At 43.3% G+C, this 22500-nt stretch overlaps 1 protein-coding gene and 1 pseudogene across 1 annotated transcript in view; one reads left to right on the top strand and one right to left on the bottom strand.

The window, feature by feature from the left end:
* cracr2ab (calcium release activated channel regulator 2Ab) overlaps nucleotides 1-4235 on the top strand; it is a 12679-nt gene extending 8444 nt beyond the window's left edge. The window contains 10 exon segments of the mRNA XM_070440478.1: nucleotides 901-1042; nucleotides 1045-1163; nucleotides 1402-1521; nucleotides 1986-2080; nucleotides 2298-2335; nucleotides 2338-2361; nucleotides 2364-2410; nucleotides 2530-2631; nucleotides 3195-3271; nucleotides 3482-4235. Coding sequence (XP_070296579.1) covers nucleotides 901-1042; nucleotides 1045-1163; nucleotides 1402-1521; nucleotides 1986-2080; nucleotides 2298-2335; nucleotides 2338-2361; nucleotides 2364-2410; nucleotides 2530-2631; nucleotides 3195-3271; nucleotides 3482-3569 — 852 coding nt within the window. The 3' untranslated portion in view covers nucleotides 3570-4235.
* Nucleotides 4236-4257: 22 nt separating this feature from the next.
* The window catches only part of LOC112074342 (protein arginine N-methyltransferase 8-B-like), a 27340-nt pseudogene continuing 9097 nt past the window's right edge, over nucleotides 4258-22500 (bottom strand).

Genomic DNA, 22500 nt, shown 5'->3' on the forward strand with positions numbered 1-22500 from the left:
TCTATTTATATTCCATTCTGTGTTTCTCTTTGCTCTACAGAACCCCAGGAACCCCTCAAACAGAAGCAGAGAGCAGGCTTGGTCAATCTGTTTGGCGACACCAGCCAGCAGCCGGTTAAAAGGTGAGGTCATTTCCTTTAGAAGTGCCCTGAACATAATTAACCAGTCTGGTCGTGTGTGAAAAGAAACTGATTTTATGTTTGTCAGTAACGTGATTTAAATCAACATTGGATTAAAGAGGAGAAACAGGATGTGCAATCAAAAAAGTGTTTGAGGCCAAGGCACCCAATTAGTCAAATTAATGTAAGGTACTTTACAGCATAAGGAGTGTATTTGCAATATAATATACTGACAATATATTTTAAATGTAGTGACTTCTGCGCTGCTCTTGACAGTAAGGCAGCACAGAACCATTTTGAGTTACCATTTAATGAAATGGTCTGTAACGGAAGACTAATGTGAAAGTGCCTTGGCAACATGGGACTCAAACTATTTTTTTGATCTGATATCCTCTGTTTCTTCCTCTTCGTCCAAAGAGCCTCACTCCTCACCCACAATGGGGTTCCTATGAGTTCCTTGATGCGCTGCCAGTAGAACACCTTCAAATCTCTTTTGTCTCCTCCCCCTCCTCATCTAGCGAGGACGATGTTGACACCGCTTGTCCACCACGTTCGCCGAAAACCAACTACGGCCTGGCCAACGGCTACCACCACTCGAACACCTCGTCTCCAACACAAGTGGTTGAGGTGGAGGCGCAGGGAGTGAGGGTGAAGGAGAGCTCTCCAAGTTCGAGTCAGAGAAGACCCTCGCCCCCACCCAGAACGAAAGGGACAGGCATACAGAGTACCAGAGTAAACCGGAGTTGGGGGCGACGCTGGACGGTCCCCATGATGGTGGCCTCTCCGTCGGGTTATCTCCATCGAGGAGGACCACCTCCCCCACCTGCTTCATGGAGGGCCCCAGCCCCTGCTGCACCAGCTCAGTGAGAAAGACGAAGAGGAGCAAGAGAAGGAAGATCTGGAGAGTAGTATCCTCTTAGCCCCTGTTCCTCTACCCGTCCCGGTCACGACAGTGTCCCCTTCAAACACAGCGGTAGTTTCAGCAGAATCAGAAATATCCCCTCGTCACCTCGAGGACAACCCGTCGGCAAGGAGACCCAAAATGTGAGCAAATCTCTATTCATGTATTGTATTTTAATTCACTTTGGAATGACTCAGTTAGAATGAAGTTGACCCCAACCTTCTGTAGTAGGACATTACCTAAAAGATCAAATCTATTGTCATTGTGTTAAGCAGCAGAACTAAAACCCTTCATCTGATGATCAACAACATTCCAAAGAAGCTCTTCAATATGCAATCAAATTGAAAATATCATTCTGTTGACCTCTGCCTATCCCTCCAGAGGGTGAAGGAGAGGCCGTGCCTGCCCGACCGCCTGTTTAAGGTGGTTCTGGTGGGCAACTCCAGCGTGGGCAAGACTTCCCTGCTGCGCACCTTCTGTGACGGCCGCTTCCACCCTCCAGCCCCGCTACTGTGTGTAAGAACGACAACACATTACTGTGTACCACGGGTGTCACGACCTGTTGTGGTGTTAATACAGTGGCAGCGGTCGTGTGTGTGTGTGTGTGTGTGTGTGTGTGTGCGCGCGTTCTTAGTACGTGTGAGTTACTATCAGAAATTGAAGGGCAAAGCAGCATCACATGAAAGGGCTTGTAAAGTCACACCCTGTCTATGAACCCCCGGTACGCATTGCACCACCGCAGATTATGTCACATCGAATCAATTTAATCCTCCTCTGAATCCCCTTGGTTCCCCCTTATAGGATAGCTTGTTTGATTTCACCGCTTTGACTGTGAAAATTACCTAAGCATCAAGCTTGATGAATAGCTCAACTACCCCCTCTAGTGTTCATTAATGAAATGATGTAATGCTACGGTATATTATTGCTGTGTATTCCTCTTAGTACCCTAATAACCAGTCTGAGAGCTATTCCTGACAGGTATTGACTACAGTGTGAAGACTCTAATGCTGGACAACACCCAGGTAGCCATGCAGCTGTGGGACACGGCCGGGCAGGAGAGGTGAGTGGCCACGGACCAGTGAAAATAGTATTGCCAAAACCTCACCAATAGATACCAGTAGCTAAGAAAAACAATGTGTTATTTTTGCCTGGATCTAGTCTTGAGAATGTGACTTAAATGACAACAAAGCAACGTTCTCAGGTTGGCATTTGACACTTTGGCAAAATAAACAGGGTTCCATTTTGTCCAGCTGTGACTTTTTCTGTGTTGGCTACAGGTACCGCAGCATCACCAATCAGTTCTTCCGTAAGGCAGACGCGTGGTGGTCATGTACGACGTGACGTTGCGGACAGCTTCAAGGCCGTGCGACCCTGGCTCATCAACGTACAGGTCAGCCCACATTGGCCTTTGGCCAGACAGGACATGACAAAATTTGTCTGTTCTAAACAGTTATTTCTATCTGAACGTTTTAAGCAGACGCCTGACCTTCATTGACCTCTGTTTCCCAGGAAGCTGCGGGAGTGGGCATTCCCATCCTGCTCCTGGGCAACAAGATGGATGCGACGTCCGAGAGGGAGGTACCACTTAAAGATGCAGAGACTCTGGCCCACGTGAGTTCTCTGTTGGGACTCATAAGTATCACCTATAGCACACTATGACAATAATCTCAAGAACTGAACGACCAACACAGAGTGGGGAAATCTGTTCACTGTCTATAAATATGGACGAGACCTCGCATAGCTGTCACTATTGTCATCTGTAGGTCCTCTACAGATGCCATATCTTAATTTGACCATCCTGTTGCAGGAATTTTCTTGCACAGCAGGAAATGTAAACTTGTTGCATATTCAAGGTATAAAAAAAGCTTCTAAAGTTTGTAATTTCCACGTAAAAATGTTGACTTGCCAGCAGCATACCATCGTGCATCCTACTGCTAGGCTTGCCTCTGTAGCTAAGCCGGACGGTCCTGGTCAGTCCCTGGATGGGAGACCACATGCTAATGGAAGTGGTGTTGGAGAGCCAGTAGCTGCACCCCTAAAAAATAAAATGAATGTCCATTAATTATAATTAACATTTCCTGTTGCTGCAGGTTATTTTCCAACCTGGTTCAAATGAAGATCCTACAACTGTAGTCAAATTAAAACCAGTGACCTGAGTCTCTTCTCCCCTGTAGGACACCCGTGTGATATTCTATGAGGTCAGTGCTTACACCGGCTACAACGTGACAGAGGCCATATTCCACCTGGCCAGGTAAGTGAGGGAGAGGGACAGCCCCTAGGTATCCAGACTGAATGAATTGGACAGGTATAAGCTATGTTAATGTTCCCACCCCCCTCTGATAAATTAGAATAGGAATTTTGTATGGATGTTAATCCTTTCAGATGAACTCAAATCTCCAGAGGTTAGGAGTCAATTTGGGGACGGTGTGTGACACGTCAATGCATCTGTCTGTGTGTCCAGAGTGCTGAAAGAGCAGGAGGATCGGGTGAGAGACACGTTTGTCTTATTGGAGGCCCTGCCCATCAAGAAGAAAGCCTGCTGCAAGTAAAGGTCCCGTGTGCTCAGTTGGAGAGCATGGCGCTTGCAACGCCAGGGTTGTGGGTTCATTCCCACGGGGGACCAGGATGAATATGTATGAACTTTCCAATTTGTAAGTCGCTCTGGATAAGAGCGTCAGCTAAAGGACTTAAATGTAAATGTAAAACACTCTGACAGAATAGAGAGAGGAGACATTGGAATGCTGGAGACTCCTGATAACAAGTGAAGGAACTCTTCAATCTAACTATTTCTCTGTGCTCTCGGAGCCAATCCTAACTTGTGTACATGTGTTAATCAATGTCTCAAATTAGGACGGCTCTTCTTTCAGTACCTGTTTTGTTAAAGGCAAAAGAGCCCAGTTGAGCTGGATCATAGGGGTTTAGCTCTAGTCTACTTACAACCCGTTTTCTGTGTTGTTATTTGGACCTGCTGACTGGTATGAGCAATAGACATGTGTTCTACTGTAGAACTAATGGTATATTTTGTCAATTTATAGTGGATCAATCATTTCAATGTCTAGAATGATGTTTTTCTTTAGTTGTGATTTGTTGTTAATAAAAACACAGAATGGATATGTAAATAAGAGGCCTGGATTTAAGTTGTTAGTCTGTTACAACATAAGCACAACAAAATAATGATTGTCATAAATTGATTAAAATACTGATGTGAAATCTAATTATTTGATTCTTTCCCAACAATTCTAAGTAATTGTTCTTTATTTGTTCATCACTCCTACACCACACCACACCCCAAAATCAAAATGGTAAAATATCTTTTCCAACTGGAGATGGAAGACAAAAGACATTTCTCACAGGTTTCTATCATTAAACATGTTCCATTAGCAATTGTGAATATCTCAAATGATCAAATCATGATACCTGAAATCAACCAAGAACAAAAAGATAAACATGCAAATAACGTACCAGTACTGATTACCAACAAAATATACCTAACTTGAACAAACACTGAATGACTTTCCTGTTAAACTCTTAGGTTCTGCATTCGTTGAACTTTGAAAGACATCGGTGAAACAGATGTGTAGTCTGTCTGTTTTCCTTGATAAAAGACATGCTCAGAGTTTGTCCTGAAAGTGCCTCTGGACTGGCATCTAAAATCCCTATAACTCCTTTAGCTCTAGTACTAATAACACTGAAACTCAACCTGAATAAAATAACAAATCAAGTTCATCAGGGATATTACKTTCTCAGGGCAGCTTTAAAAATGTGGCAGGTGATGGCGCTATTGCTTCGAAATGGCTTGTTTTTATGACATCACTTAGGTGCTGGAACGCTGTCATCCAATCAGATGTGTATCGTGTCCCCCTCGGACCAATAGGAGAGCCTGTGCCCTCCCTCAAGATGTGTCCAATAGGGGGCTGAGGAGGGTGATATCGCCCTTTGCTGGTCAGCTAGCGCATCTTGTAGTCGTGGGAAATGGCCGCATCGCACAGCTGTCCTTTAAAGTCCAACTCCAAGGTGAACTCCAGGTCCCGCTGGAATACAAGAGAAGACTCTTCAGTCCACCTATAACCATTTGACAGTATCGTGTCGACCCCAACCATAGGTGCTGCCTCTGGTATTTTCTTTTCACATTGTCCTCCTACAATTTCAGCAACTATGGATGTGTAACCAGGCCAGCACAGTACGACTTGGCTTAGTAGTATGAAAAGGGTATTTGAGATGGACACAACAGTAGGGATATTTAGCCCTTTTGAATGCTTTGAAAATACATKKTTCTTTACTCCCTCCATTTAAAGTAGRCACTGACCTACAGTTGAAGTCGGAAGTTTACATACACCTTAGCCAAATGCATTTAAACTCCGTTTTTAACAATTCCTGACATCTAATCCAAGTAAAAATTCCCCGTCTTAGGTCAGTTAGGATCAACACTTTATTTTAAGAATGTGAAATGTCAGAATAATAGTATAGAGAATTATTTATTTCAGCTTTTATTTCTTTCATCACATTCCTAGTGGGTCAGAAGTTTACATACACTCAATTAGTATTTGATAGCATTGCCTTTAAATTGTTTAACTTGAGTCACACAAGCTTCCCACAATAAGCTGGGTGAATTTTGGCCCATTCCTCCTGACAGAGCTGGTGTAACTGAGTCAGGTTTGTAGGCCTCCTTGCTCGCACACACTTTTTCAGTTCTGCCCACAAATGTTCTATAGGCTTGAGGTCAGTGCTTTGTGATGGCCACTCCAATACCTTGACTTTGTTGTCCTTAAGCCATTTTGCCACAACTTTGGAAGTATGCTTGGGGTCATGTCCATTTGGAAGACCCTTTGCGACCAAGCTTTAACTTCCTGACTGATGTCTTGAGATGTTGCTTCAATATATCCACATAATTTTCCTACCTCATGATGCCATCTATTTTGTGGAGTGCACCAGTCCCTCCTGCAGCAAAGCACCCCCACAACATGATGCTGCCACCCCCGTGCTTCACGGTTGGGATGGTGTTCTTCGGCTTGCAAGCCTCCCCCTTTTTCCTCCAAACATAATGATGGTCATTATGGCCAAACAGTTCTATTTTTGTTTCATCAGACCAGAGGACATTTCTCCAAAAAGTATATCTTGTCCCCATGTGCAGTTGCAAACCGTAGTCTGTTTTTTATGGCGGTTTTGGAGCAGTGGCTTCTCTTGCTGACGGCCTTTCAGGTTATGTCGATATAGGACTCGTTTTACTGTGTATATAGATACTTTTTACCTGTTTCCTCCAGCATCTTCACAAGGTCCTTTGCTGTTGTTCTGGGATTGATTTGCACTTTTCCACCAAAGTACGTTCATCTCATGGAGACAGAACGCGTCTCCTTCCTGAGCGGTATGATGGCTGCGTGGTCCCATGGTGTTTATACTTGCGTACTATTGTTTGTACAGATGAACGTGGTACCGTCAGGCGTTTGGAAATTGCTCCCAAGGATGAACCAGACTTGGTGAGGTCTCCAATTTTTTTTTCTGAGGTCTTGGCTGATTTCTTTTCATTTTCCCATGATGTCAAGCAAAGAGGCACTGAGTTTGAAGGTAGGCCTTGAAATAGTCTACAGGTACACCTCCAATTGACAATATGTACATTAGCCTATCAGAAGCTTCTAAAGCCTGACATATTTTTCTGGAATTTTCCCAGCTGTTTAAATGCAGAGTCAACTTAGAGTCAACTTCTGACCCACTGGAATTGTGATACAGGGAATTATGAGTGAAATAATCTTCTGTAAACAATTGTTGGAAAAATTACTTGTGTCATGCACAAAGTAGATGTCCTAACATACTTGCCAAAACTATAGTTTGCTAACAAGAAATTTGTGGAGTGGTTGAAAAACGATATTTAATGACTCTAACCTAAGTGTRTGTAAACTTCCGACAACTGTATATAAAGTTGGATAAGTGATGGCAMGTTTCCCACCGTACTACTTTCACCAATCCAACCCTCTCCGATCTGTGAATACTTCGAATAAGGGAAGAAGGGAGGATGCATTTGAGGAGTTTTAACAGTTAAAGTGGGTGGTACAGCAATAGGATGGCGGTTTTGCGGCGTCTGAGCTAATACTCATATAGGGCTTCACTCTTAGAAAGACATATTCATAGATCATGTTAAAGACTTGACATCTATAGTCAGGAGTCGTTGGCTGGACTATAGAAAAACCCGATCTAGAATTAAAAAAAATTAAAACAGCATTTTATTCTATGCTGGTGTGGAGTGAGCTGCAGTTCTAGTACAGCATAGCACTATTCTCACCACGTTCTTTTCGTTGGGCTTGACTGCGATGCTGCCCAGTATCTCCTCTCCCTTYCTCACAGTCAGGTAGTCCTCCAGGTAAAACACTGTCTGCTTCCAGTGGGTACTGGCGGCGTCAGGAGCTGGCCATGGGAGAGAGGGGAGGAATAGGAGGTGGGGAAGAAGAGAGGAGGGGGAAATGGAAGAGGGGGAGGAATAGGAGGAGGGGAACAAGAGAGGAGGAGGGGGAGATGGAAGAGAGGGGGAGGAATAGAAGGAGGGGAACAAGAGAGAAGAGGCGGAGATGGAGAGAGGATTAGGAGAAAATGAAAACGGTATTGAGACATAGGGGAGATCTCAATTGCACACACCTTGCGTCCTCTCTCCTTGTCTCCTTCTCATCACCCATTGGATAAGAAAGCCAGAGGTCTCTCCCCTCTGACCTATCCTATCCTGCAAAGGGTTTTGAGTAGGAAAGAGGACGCTATGAGTATGCAATTGAGATCTTCACAGAGATAGTGGAGAGTGAAATAATCAGGAGGGAGACAGAAAAAACATTGGTCTGTATTTTTAACCTGTGCAGTTCCACTTAATACCACTAGAGGGGGTCAAGAGCTGAGAGCCAGAGTCAACTTCTTATTATAGGAAACAGCAAAGGATGTTATTACTACATGATTTTATGTCTAGCAGTACMTTTTGATCATCAGCCTCAAACCTACACCTCACAATAATATCGCCCTCCCCTTGTCAAAACCTTGAAGAATTAAAATGCAAAAAATATGCTGTGCTTCCACAATCTTCCAAACAAAACCAAAGGATTATTGCCAGAGACAAGAATATTTGTACAAGTGCTACAACTGACTGATTTACACAAAATGATTGATGTCTGTTTGAAATGACAACTTTCCATTGTTGCATAACCTGGACAGGACCCAGAAACCGAACACAGTGGTTCTCTCCCTGTAAAAGATCTCTAGCGGCTTTAGGTTCCAGACCTTATAACAACACAAGTGGCTTGTGTGGAAGACATGTAACTTATATTGTYATACACCTAATTTCAAAGGACCTAGCGTTTAGTGTACATGAATGTGGTCACATCGCGGGTTGTGTTCATTAGTGYACACCGTAGCAAAACGTTTTTGCAACGGAAAACAAAAGTAGGTCTTTCTTATTGGACTAGTTCAGGTAGTCCTTCCCTGTTTCAGTCTGTTTTCTGACTCTTGGTGCYAAATGAACACAACCCATTTGTGTGTGGTGAGGTCTAACCGGTAGAGAAGCCAGTCTTCTTATGACACTTTGTGAACTCGATGTTGAAGTAGGTGACCATGGCGTGGACATAGTCGTTCCTCTGGATCTGCAGGCAGAAGGCCGTGGTGAAAGACAGGTCCTCAGGCTTCACCGTGTAGATGTCCACTTCCTGGGTCATAGGTTACAAAGGAAATATGGTACAGGGAGACATGCATCGGAAGAAAGATATCTCTCTCTCTCACCTCTCTCTCACACACACACATACACTTCTCCTTTCTCCTCTATTTCAACATATCTCTCTCAATCTCTCTCTCTCTCTCCTTACATCTATCACTCCCTCATACATAAAAGCACTGTCAGACATACACCAATGCACATCTCTCAAACACACGTCTTCGGCTCCATTCCGCCTCTTCAACCTCATTATCTATGGGATGATATTAGATTGTTGAGAAGTTTCATGACATGCTTTCTGATCCAGTGCTTTTTGCACCCCCCCCCTCCCACACCTGCCCCCCCTCTGTGGTGTTTTCTTCCCAGTCAGTGAACAGGTTTCTCTGCTGTGTGTCAGGAGCTCTAATGTATTCTGTCACACTAAAGCACTTCAGGCTTGTAACTGGAAGTGGAATCCACACCCTGTACCTGACTAAGCTCCCCTTCCATTTTGTGTTCTACTCTTTATTTCATTCAATTCCACCCAATATATTTGTTTATTCATTCATTCATTCACTCATTCATTTATTCATTAATGTCTTCAATCGAGTCAGTCAGTGAGTCAATCATCTTTTTTATTAATTCATTCCTTCATCTGTTCAATTCATCCATCCATCCTATCATTCATACGCCCTAGAAAGCATGGCACCTCTCAGCATCAAATACTTTCCTCCTGAAGATAATTCACACAGCATCTCATATCATGCCTCACACATTGAAATGGAGGATATATTATCTCTTTTGGATGATTCATGTGACATTGGACAGGACAGACAGGCCGTCATTGGACAGGACAGACAGGCCATCATTGRMCAGGACAGACAGGCCGTCATTGGACAGGACAGRACAGCAGTGTTAAATCCCAATGTGTCACACAGACCCGGGAGTGCCAGGCCTATTTATGGCTCAGATACGGTGGCTGGCWTGGGTCCCACTGTGAAGTCTGTACAGTCTAGACACATTCATTGACATGCAAATCACAGACAGGGACACGGAACCCATTTAGGGCTCATCATAATTCTTGGCTGGTAGTCTCTCTGTGACACTTCAATTTTGGAAAGTCATTTTTTTAGCCTGGATTCAGGCAATAAATAATAACAAGTGTGTATTATACACAAGTGAGATTTAGATTTTTTGTTGTTGTTGCATATCCCTGTCACGCCCTGACCATAGATTGCTTTGTATGTTTCTATGTTTTGTTTGGTCAGGGTGTGATGTGGGTGGGCATTCTATGTTGTATGTCTAGGTTGTCTTTTTCTATGTGTTTGCCTAGTATGGTTCTCCAATCAGAGGCAGGTGTCAGTCGTTGTCTCTGATTGGGAGCCATATTTAGGTAGCCTGTTTTCCTTTGTGTTTGGTGGGTGGTTGTATCCTGTGTTAGTGTTTTCACCATACGGGACTGTTGGTTTTGTTTGTACTTTTGTTATTTCGTTCAGTGTTCTGTTTGATTAATAAAATATCATTATGGACACTTACCACGCTGCGTATTGGTCCGATCCTTGCTACTCCTCGCCAGACGAAGAGGACGAAACCCGTTACAATCCCAACTCCCCCTGAGAGTAGGGCCAGGGTCAGCCATTATCACACACAACACACACACACACACTGACCTTGACTAGGCAGGAGTTGGTCACCACCTGTTTGGGGTCCACCACGTCCACCAGGGGCTCTCTCATGGCCACGTTACGGATGCAGGTCATGTCAAACCGTACACGTTCTCCACCCTGAATACACACACACACTCATATATGAGCAAAACTGGTACACTCTGTGTCTGAAGTGGTGGTCATCACAACACCTCTCTCTCTCTCCTAAGTGGTGGTCATCACACAACCTCTCTTCTCTAAGTGGTGGTCATCACACAACCTTCTCTCTCTAAGTGGTGGTCATCACACAACATCTCTCTCTCTCTCTAAGTGGTGGTCATCACACAACCTCTCTCTCTCTCTCTAAGTGGTGGTCATCACACAACCTCTCTCTCTCTAAGTGGTGGTCATCACACAACCTCTCTCTCTCTCTCTAAGTGGTGGTCATCACACAACTCTCTCTCTCTCTCTTAAGTGGTGGTCATCACACAACTCTCTCTCTCTCTCTAAGTGGTGTCATCAACACACCTCTCTCTCTCTCTCTTCTCTCTAAGTGGTGTCATCACACAACATCTCTCTCTCTCTCTAAGTGGTGGTCATCACACAGCTCTCCTCTCTCTCTCTAAGTGGTGGTCATCACACAGCCTCTCTATCTCTCTCTAAGTGGGGTCATCACACAGACTCTCTCTCTCTCTCTTCTCTCTCTCTCTCTCTCTCAGTGGTGGTCATCACACAGACCTCTATCTCAGTGGTGGTCACCACAGACTCTCTCAGTGTGGTCATCACATCAGACAGACTCTCTCTCAGTGGTGGTCATCACACAGACTCTCTCTCAGTGGTGGTCATCACACAGACTCTCTCATGGTGGTCATCACACAGACTCTCTCTCAGTGGTGGTCATCACACAGACTCTCTCTCAGTGGTGGTCATCACACAGACTCTCTCTCAGTGGTGGTCATCACACAGACTCTCTCTCTCTCTCTCTCAGTGGTGGTCATCACACAGACTCTCTACTCGTGATGGTCATCACACATACTCTCTCTCAAGTGGTGGTCATCACAAGACTCTTCTCTCAGTGGTGGTCATCACACAGACTCTCTCTCTCTTCTTAAGTGGTGGTCATCACACAGACTCTCTCTCTCTCTCTAAGTGGTGGTCATCACACAACCTCTCTCTCGCTAGTGGTATCATCACAACAACCTCTTCTCTCTCTCTAAAGTGGTGGTCATCACACAGCCTCTCTCTCTCTAAGTGGTGGTCATCACACAACGCTCTCTCTCTCTCTCAAGTGGTGGTCATCACACAGACCTCTCTCTCTCTCTCTAAGTGGTGGTCATCACACAACCTCTCTCTCTCTCTCTAAGTGGTGGTCATCACAGCCTCTCTCTCTCTACGTGGTGGTCACACACAGACTCTCTCTCTAAAGGTGGTCATCACACATACCTCTCTCTCTAAATGGTGGTCATCACACAGCCCTCTTCTCTCTCAATGGTGGTCATCACACAGACTCTCTCTCAATCTCTCCTCTCAGTGGTGGTCATCACACAGACTCTCTCTCAAGGGTGGTCATCACACAGACTCTCTCTCAGTGGTGGTCATCACACAGACTTTCTCTCTCCACTGGTGGTCATGACACGATCCTCTCTCTAAGTGGTGTCATCACACAGACTCTCTCTCAGTGTGGTCATCACACAGACTCTCTCTCGGTGGTGGTCATCACACAGAACTCTCTCTCAATGGTGGTCATCACACAGACTCTCTCTCAGTGGTGGTCATCACACCAGACTCTCTCTCAAGTGGTGGTCATCACACAGACTCTCTCTCAGTGGTGGTCATCACACAGACTCTCTCTCTCAGTGGTGGTCATCACACACGACTCTCTCTCAGTGGTGGTCATCACACAGACTCTCTCTCTCTCTCTCTCAGTGTTGTCATCACACAGACTCTCTCTCAGTGATGGTCATCACACATACTCTCTCTCAGTGTGTCATCAACATAGACTCTCTCTCAGTGTGGTCATCACACAGACTCTCTCTCTCTCTCTAAGTGGTGGTCATCAACACCCTCTCTCCTCTCTTAAGTGTGGTCATCCAAACACACAACCTCTCTCTCGCTAAGTGGTAGTCATCACACAACCTCTTCTCTCTCTCTAAGTGGTGTCATCACACAGCCTCTCTCTCTCTAAGTGGTGTCATCACACAACCCTCTCTCTCTCTCTTAAGTGGTGGTCATCACACAACCTATCTCTCTCTCTCTAATGGTGGTCATCACACAACCTCTCTCTCTCTCTCTAAGTGGTGGTCATCACACAGCCTCTCTCTCTCTAGTGGTGTACATCACACAGACTCTCTCTCTCTACATGGTGGTCATCACACCATACTCTCTCTCTCAAATGGGTCATCACACAGCCTCTCTCTCTCTCAATGGTGTCATCACACAGACTCTCTCTCTCTCTCTCTCACGTGGTGGTCATCACACAGACTCTCTCTCTAGTGGTGTCATCACACAGACCTCTCTCTCAGTGTGTCATCAACACACTTCTCTCTCTCACTGTGTCATACACAGACTCTCTCTCTCTAAGTGTGTCATCACACAGACCTCTCTCTCAGTGTGGTCATCACACAGACTCTCTCTCAGTGGTGGTCATCACACAGACTCTCTCTCAATGGTGTCATCACACAGACTCTCTCTCAGTGGTGTCATCACACAGACTCTCTCTCTCAAGTGGTGGTCATCACACAGACTCTCCTCTCTAGTGGTGGTCATCAACAGACTCTCTCTCAGTGTTGTCATCACACAGACTCTCTCTCAGTGTGGTCATCACACAGACTCTCTCTCAGTGTGTCATCACACAGACTCCTCTCTCAGTGGTGGTCATCACACAGACTCTCTCTCAGTGGTGGTCATCACACAGACTCCTCTCAGTGGTGTCATCACACAGACTCTCTCTCTCTCAGTGGTGTCATCACACAGACTCTCTCTCTCTCAGTGTGGTCATCACACAGACTCTCTCTCTCTCTAAGTGTGTCATCACACAGACCTCTTCTCTCAGTGGTGGTCATCACACAGACTCTCTCTCTCTCTCTCAGTGTGTCATCACACAGACCTCTCTCTCTCTCAGTGGTGGTCATCACACAGACTCTCTCAGTGTGGTCATCACACAGACTCTCTCTCAGTGGTGTCATCACACAAGACTCTCTCTCTCTCTCTAAGTGGTGTCATCACCACAGACTCTCTCTGTGGTGTCATCCCCACACAGACTCTCTCAGTGGTGTCATCACACAGACTCTCTCAGTGGTGTCATCACACAGACTCTCTCTCTCTCTAAGTGTGGTCATCACCACAGACTCTCTCTCAGTGGTGGTCATCACACAGACTCTTCTCTCCACTCTCTCAGTGGTGGTCATCACACAGACTCTCTCTCTCTCAGTGGTTGGTCATCACAAGACTCTATTACACTGTGTTGATTGGAAGATGTCTCTTGTTTTAGATTGAGATTAAACTGTTATTCTCTATTTCTGCCTAGACGATAACAACCCTCAGAAACAGTGGAAAGATAGCACAGCTCTACAGTTGCCAAAAATGTGGCTCAGTCCTTCCACCCTCCCTTAGTGTGTCTATCTGGTGTTCCTCTAGTGAGAGACAGGGGCCTTAAAACTCTTCTACTATGTCTGCAGCCTTGTATATAGTCTACTTCAGTTAGGGTTAAGAACAGAGCAGACAGGCTCTCCCTCTCTTCCCTCCATCCCTCCTCTACCAGCTCTCTGTAGTCTAGTCCAACCCAGAGGCTGGAGGAGAGAGCCTACTGGAAAGGGAGAGGATAGGATACCTCCAGCATACATACAGTATACACACAGTAGCTAAGAAACAAGACGAAGGATGTTCTCACAAGTGTATTCTTGAAGTCCTTGTACTGCCTGTCCTCGATGGCCACCACATACAGGGCAGCCCTGTCAGGAAACATCAGCCCTCCAGCTTCTGAATGTGAGAGAGACACCAACATACAGTGGGAGAACAAGTATTTGATCCACTGCGATTTTGCAGGTTTTCCTACTTACAAAGCATGTAGAGGTCTGTAATTTTATCATAAGGGTACACTTCAACTGTGAGAGACGGAATTTAAAACAAAAATCCAGAAATCACATTGTATGATTTTTAATATTAATCGCATTTATTGCATGACATAAGTATTTGATCACCCTACCAACCAGTAAGAATCTCCGGCTCTCACAGACCTGTTAGTTTTCTTTAAAGAAGCCTCCTGTTCTCCACTCATTACCTGTATTAACTGCACCGTTTGACATCGTTTACACTGTATAAAAGACACCTGTCCACCCACTCAATCAAACAGACTCCAACCTCTCCACAATGCCAAGACCAGAGAGCTGTGTGAGGACACAGGGATAAAATTGTAGACCTGCAAACGGCTGGGATGGGCTACAAGACAATAGTAAGCCTTGTGGACAGCAACATTGTTGGCGGCAATTATTAGAAAAGGAAGAGTTCATGATGAAACGGTCAATCACCCTCGGTCTAGGCTCCATGCAACATCTCACTCGTGCGGCATCAAGATCATTGAGTGAAGTGAGGGATCAGCCCCAGAAATTTTCTACAAACGGGGGGGCAGACCTGGTCAATGACCTGGAAAGAGACTGGACCCACAGTCTCAAAGAAAACCATAGTAAACACACTACGCCGTCATGGAATTAAAATCCTGCAGCGCACGCAAGTCCCCTGCTCAGCCAGCGCATGTCCAGGCCCGTCTGAAGTTGCCAATGACCATCTGTTTATCCAGAGAGGAATGGAGAAGGTCATGTGGTCTGAATGAGACAAAATAGAGCTTTTTGGTCTAAACTCCACTCGCCGTGTGGGAGAAGAAGAAGGTTAGTACAACCCAAGAACACAATCCTAAACGTGAAGCTTGGAGGTGAAACATCATTCTTTGGGATGCTTTTCTGCAAAGGGGACAGGACGACTGCACCGTATTGAGGGGGATGGATGGGGCATGCCGCGAGATCTTGGCCAACAACCTCCTTCCCTCAGTAAGAGCATTGAAGATAGGTCGTGGCTGGGTTCTTCCAGCATGACCACGACCCGAAACACACAGCCAGGGCAACTAAGGATGGCTCCGTAAGAAGCATCTCAAGGTCCTGGAGTGGCCTAGCCAGTCTCCAGACCTGAACCCAATAGAAAATCTTTGAGGGAGCTGAAAGTCCGTATTGCCCAGCGACAGCCCCGAAACCTGAAGGATCTGAGAAAGTCTGTATGGAGAGTGGGCCAAAATCCCTGCTGCAGTGTGTGCAAACCTGGTCAAGAACTACAGGAAACGTATGATCTCTGTAATTGCAAACAAAGGTTTCTGTACCAAATATTATAAGTTCTGCTTTTCTGATGTATCAATAACTTATGTCATGCAATAAAATGCAAATGAATTACTTAAAAATCATACAATGTAATTTTCTGGATTTTTGTTTAGATTCCGTCTCTCACAGTTGAGAGTGTACCTGGGATAAAAATTACAGACCTCTACATGCTTTGTAAGTAGGAAACCTGCAAAATCGGCAGTGTATCAAATACTTGTTCTCCCCACTGTACATTTAGTTGAGATACACCTCATAGAGAATAGAGACATCCTACAGGCACATGCATTGTCTGCACACCTGGCATCCTGTATGTAACATTAGCTCATACCCGGTCTAAAACCCTGAAGCAGCAACACTGGTTAGAAACCAGATCGTCCTCTCGCTGGGCGCTGTAAGCAGGACCTTTGTCGATATGTGGATGCACACACACACACACACGCACAAACATACATGCACACACACATGCACACACGTCATTGCACACATACTTGCATGCATGTACAGGTGTAGGATCTTCATTTGATCTATATTGTCACAGAAGAATTATCCTGCAGCAACAGAATTTGAACGTTTAGTCCATAATGTTGCTTGATTGGTGGTTAGGCTATTAGCTGGACAAAAGTAGGCTCCATGAAAAGTGCAATACTGTTAATATAACCGTGTGTTAGTGTGGGTTTTCACTGAATTTATGTAAATCTTCAAAGCTCATCTGCATTTCCTCTCTCTCTCACACACACACACACACCCATACAAAAAAAAAAAACACACACGCTTACTAGCCATTTGTCCCTGGCAAAGATGACCGTATTGAGCATAGACTCGTAGAAGAGACAGTAGCCCATCCACTCTGAGATGATGATGTCGACTTTCTCCACTGGCAGTTCCACCTCCTCCACCTTCCCATTGAGGATGGTGATGACTGAAGGACAGGACACAGAATGTCACTCACAACACACACTCCACTACACTAAACACTCTAACTACACTAAAACTCCACCATATACTAAAACTTTTCCACTATACTAAACACTCCACACACTTAACACACTAAACACTCTATCAACAACCGTAAAACACGTCCACTATACTAAAACTTCACTATAACTAAACACTCCACTAACCTTAACACTCCAACTAACATAAACACTCCACTACACTAACACCGCTTCACAACAACTAAACATAAAACACTCCACTCACACTAAACAACTCCACTACACATAAATACTACACTAACACTCTGACTACAACTAAATCAACACTCCCACTAACACTAAACACTCAACTACACTAAACAACTACTTCCACTTACAAACTAAAAACACCTCTACTACAACTAACCTCCAACTACACTAAACACTCCACTACACTAAACACTCCACTACACTAAACACTAAACCACTACCTAACTACACTAAACACTTCACTACACTAAACACTATCACTAACTATAACATCTACTACACTAAAAACACTCTACAACTACACTAAACACTAAACCACACTACTAACTAAACACTCCACTACACTAAAACACTCCACTATACTAAACACTCACTACACTAACATTCACTAACATCTAACATTTCACTACACTAAACAATACACTAAAAAACTCACTACATAAAAACACTCCACTAACACTAAACACTTCACTACACTAAAACACTTTCTACACTAAACACTTCACTAAAAACACTACACTACCTAAACACTCACTAACAACTAAAACACTCCACTCCACTAAAACACTCCACTAATACAAACACTAAAAACACATAAACACTTCACACTAAACACTAAAATCACCACCACTCAGCTAAACTACTACCACTAACATACATCTAACGAACTCCCACTAACTAAACACTTCACTACACCTAAACACTATCCACTACACTAAACACTCCACTACACACTAAACACTACCACTAGAACACTAACACACACTCCCACTATACTAAACACTAAACAACTCCACTACAGCAAAACACTCCACTTACACTAAACACTTCCACTACACGCAAAGACACTCCACTACAGCAAACTCCCACTCACACTAAACACTCACTACAACAGCAAACACTCCACTACATGCAAACACTCCACTAAACACTAAAACACTCCACTACAGCAAACACTCTACTACACTAAACACTCCACTACACTAAACACTAAACACTTCACTACACTAAACACTTCACTACACTAAACACTCCACTACACTAAACACTCTACTACACTAAACATCCCCTCTACAGCTAAAACACTCCACTACACTAAACACTTCCACTACAGCAAACACTCTACTACCTAAACACTCCATACACTAAACACTCTGCTACACTAAACACTCTATACACTAAACACTCCACTACACTAAACACTCCACTTATACTAAACACTCCACTACACTAAACACTCCACTACACTAAACACTCCACTACACTAAACCACTCTACTACACTAAACACTCCACTACACTAAACACTCCCACTACAAACTAAACAACTCCACTACAGCAAAACACTGCTACTCACAACACTCCACTAACCTAAAACACTCTACTACACTAAACACTCTACTACACTAAACACTCCACTACACTAAACACTCCACTATACTAAAACTCCACTCACAAAACGACTATACACTAAACCACTCCACTACAGCAAAACATTCTACTACACCTAAACACTCCACTACACTAAACACTCTACTACACTAAACACTCACTACACTAAGACACTGCTTACACACTACTCACTACATAAAATCCACTACACTAAAACACTCCACTCTACACGCAAACACTCTCACTGACACTAAACACTCCACTAATAACTAAAACACACCACTCTAACACTAAAACACTGCCACTAACTATACACTAAACACTTACACTAAACCACTCCACTATACTAAACAACTCCCTATAAAACTAACACTCATCCACTCCACTAAAACTCCACTGATAACTAAACACTAAACACTAACACTAAGACACTCACTAAACTAAACACTACTCTACACAAACATACTCACACTACAACTAACACTCACACTACACTACACTAAACATAAACTAAACACTCCCCACTACAACTAAACACTCCATACAAACACTCCATTACAGCAAACACTCCACTATACTAAACACTCCACTACACTAACACTCCACAACACAAAACACCTACTAACACAACTAAACACTTCCACTACACTAAACACTATCACTATACTAAACACTACTACACTAAACAACACTCCACTATAACTAAACACACTACACATCCACTAACTCACTATACTAAACACTAAACATCACACTAAACACTCCACTCATACTAAACACTAAACACTACACTAAACACTACACTCCATCTAAACACTAACACTAACTAACACTAAACACTACACTAAAACATCCACTAACAAACACCACTATACACTAACCACTCTACTACACTAAACACTCCACTAACTAACAAAACTTCACTACACAACTAACACTCCACACACAAAACACTCTACTACACTAAACACTCCACTACACTAAAACACTCCCACTAAATACTCTAAACACTCTACACTAAACACTCCACTACACTAAACACTCACTAAACTAACTACTTCACTAAAACACCTACTACACTAAACACTCCACTACACTAACACATACTACACTAAACACTCCACTACATAAACACTCTACTACACAAACACTCCACTACACTAAACACTAACTCCACTCCACTACACTACACCACTAACACTAAACACTCCACTACACTAAACACTCTACTACACTAAACAACTCTACTACAAAATAAACCAACTTCACACACTATACTAAACACTAACACACATACACTAAACCACTTCCACTAAACACTAAACACTCCACTACACTAAAACACTCCACTAACTAAACCACTTCACTACACAAACACTCTACATACACTAAACACACTATACTAAACACTAAACACTACACTAAACACTACACTCACACACTAAACACTCCACTACACACTAACACACTACACTAACCACTCCACTACACTAAACACTCTACTACACTAAACACTCCACTAACTAAACACTAAACACTACCACTAACACTTAAACACTACACTAAACACCCACTACACTAACACTAACTCCACTACACTAAACACTACACTACACTAAACACTCTACTACACTAAACACTCCACTACACTAAACACTCCACTACACTAAACACTACAAACTACACTAACTCCACTAACACTCCACTAACTAACACTCAACACTACACTAAACACTCCACTATACTAAACACTCACTAAACTAAACACTCCACTACACTAACACTCCACTAACTACACTCCCATAAACTACACTTCACTACACTAAACCACTCACTATACTAAACACTCAATACACTAACACTCACACACTAAACTCACTAGCAAACACTCCACTATACAACACTCAAGCTACATCATTCACACACCACTCAAACTAACCCTACACAAACAACTCACAACTAAACACTCTCTATTACTACTAAAACTCCACTACTAAAACACTCCACTCACTAAACATCCACTAACTAAACACTAACACTACACTAAAAACACCCACTATACTAAAACACTCACTCACTAAAACACTCACTCCAACTCTAAAACCTCCACTTCACTAACTAAACACTACAAACACTACACTAAACACTCCACTATACTAACAAACTACCCACTACACTAAACACTCACTACTACACTAAACCACTCCACTACACTAAACACTTCCACTACACTAACAACACTCCACTAAACACCAACACTACTCACTACTACACTAAACACTACACTACACTAAACACTCCACTATATAAACACTCACTACACTAACACTCCACTAAACTACCTCCACTATCTAACTCACAAACAAACACTCTACTACACTAAACACTCCACTACACTAAACACTCAACTACCACTAAAACATCTCCACTACACTAAACCACTCTACTACACACAACACTCCACTACACTAAAACCACTTCTCACTCTCCACTAACACACTCACTACACTAAACACCTATCCACTTACACTAAACACTCTACTACACTAAACACTCTACTACAACTAAACACTCCACTAACTAAACACTCCTACACTAAACACTCCACCTACACTAAACACTCCACTACACTAAACCACTACCACCTACACTAAACCACTCCACTACACTAAACACTCTACTCCACATACACTCCACTATGACACTAAACACTACACTAACTAAACACTCCACTACACTAACACTCCACTACACTAAAACACTCCACTACACTAACACTTCCACTACACTAAACACTCTACACACTTAAACACTCCACTACACTAACACTAACACTACACTAACACTAACACTAACACTAAACACTACCCACTACACTAACACCTTCCACTACACTAAAACACTACGTCCACTACACATAACACTCTACTACACTAAACACTCCACTACACTAAACCTCAACACACTACACTCCCTTACAAACACTAAACACTACACTAAACACCCACTACCACTACACACTAAACACTCCACTCAACAAACATCCAACTAACTAACACTCCACCTACACTAAATCACTCCACTAAAACACTCCACTACTACTAAACACTAAACACTACACTAAACACTCCACTTACACTAAACACTCACTACACTAAACACTCCACTACACTAACCACTCCACTACACTAAACAACTCTACTAACACTAAACACTCCACTAACAACTAAACACTAAAACACTACACTAAACACACTAACACTACACTCAAACACACTCACTCTACACCAACCATCTACTACATCTAACACACTCCCTCCACTACACTAAACACTCTACTACACTAAACACTCCACTACACAACACTTCCACTACACTAAACACTCCACTACATACTAAACACTCCACTACACTAAACACTCCACTATACTAACACTAAACACTACACTAAACACTCACTATACTAACACTCACTACACTAAAACATCCAACTACAGCACACTCTACTACACTAAACACTCCACTATACTAAACACTCTACTACACACTAAAACACTCCACTACACTAAACATTGCCTACACTAAACACTCCTACTACACTAAACACATTTCACTACACTAAACACTCCACTAAACATTCACTATACTAAAACACCCCACTATACTAAACACTACACTAAAACACTCCATCTACACTAACACACTCACACTATACTAAACACTCCACTATACATAAACACTCCACTAACTAAACACTACACTCAAAACACTCCACTACAAAACACCACTACACAACACTCCACTACACTAAACACTCCACTACACTAACACTCCACTACACTAAACACTCCACTAACTACACTCCACTCCACAACACTCCACTACTAACACTCAACACTCCACTACACTAAACACTCCCATACACTAAACCACCACTACACTACACTCCACTCCACTAAAACACTCCACTCACACTAAACACTCCACTACACTAAACACTCCACTTACACTCACTATCACTAAACTCACTACACTAAACCTCCACAACTAAACATTTCACTACACTAAACATCCCACTAAACACTCCACTCCACTAAACTCCACTCCAACTAAACACTCCCTAAAACACTTCCACTACACTAACACTCCACTACACACTACAACACTCCACTATACAAACACTTCACTAAACATTCACTACACTAAACACTCCACTAAACATTTCACTAACTAAACACTCCA

The sequence above is a fragment of the Salvelinus sp. IW2-2015 genome, unplaced genomic scaffold (genome assembly GCF_002910315.2).
Source record: "Salvelinus sp. IW2-2015 unplaced genomic scaffold, ASM291031v2 Un_scaffold2594, whole genome shotgun sequence".
Lineage (NCBI taxonomy): Eukaryota > Metazoa > Chordata > Actinopteri > Salmoniformes > Salmonidae > Salvelinus > Salvelinus sp. IW2-2015.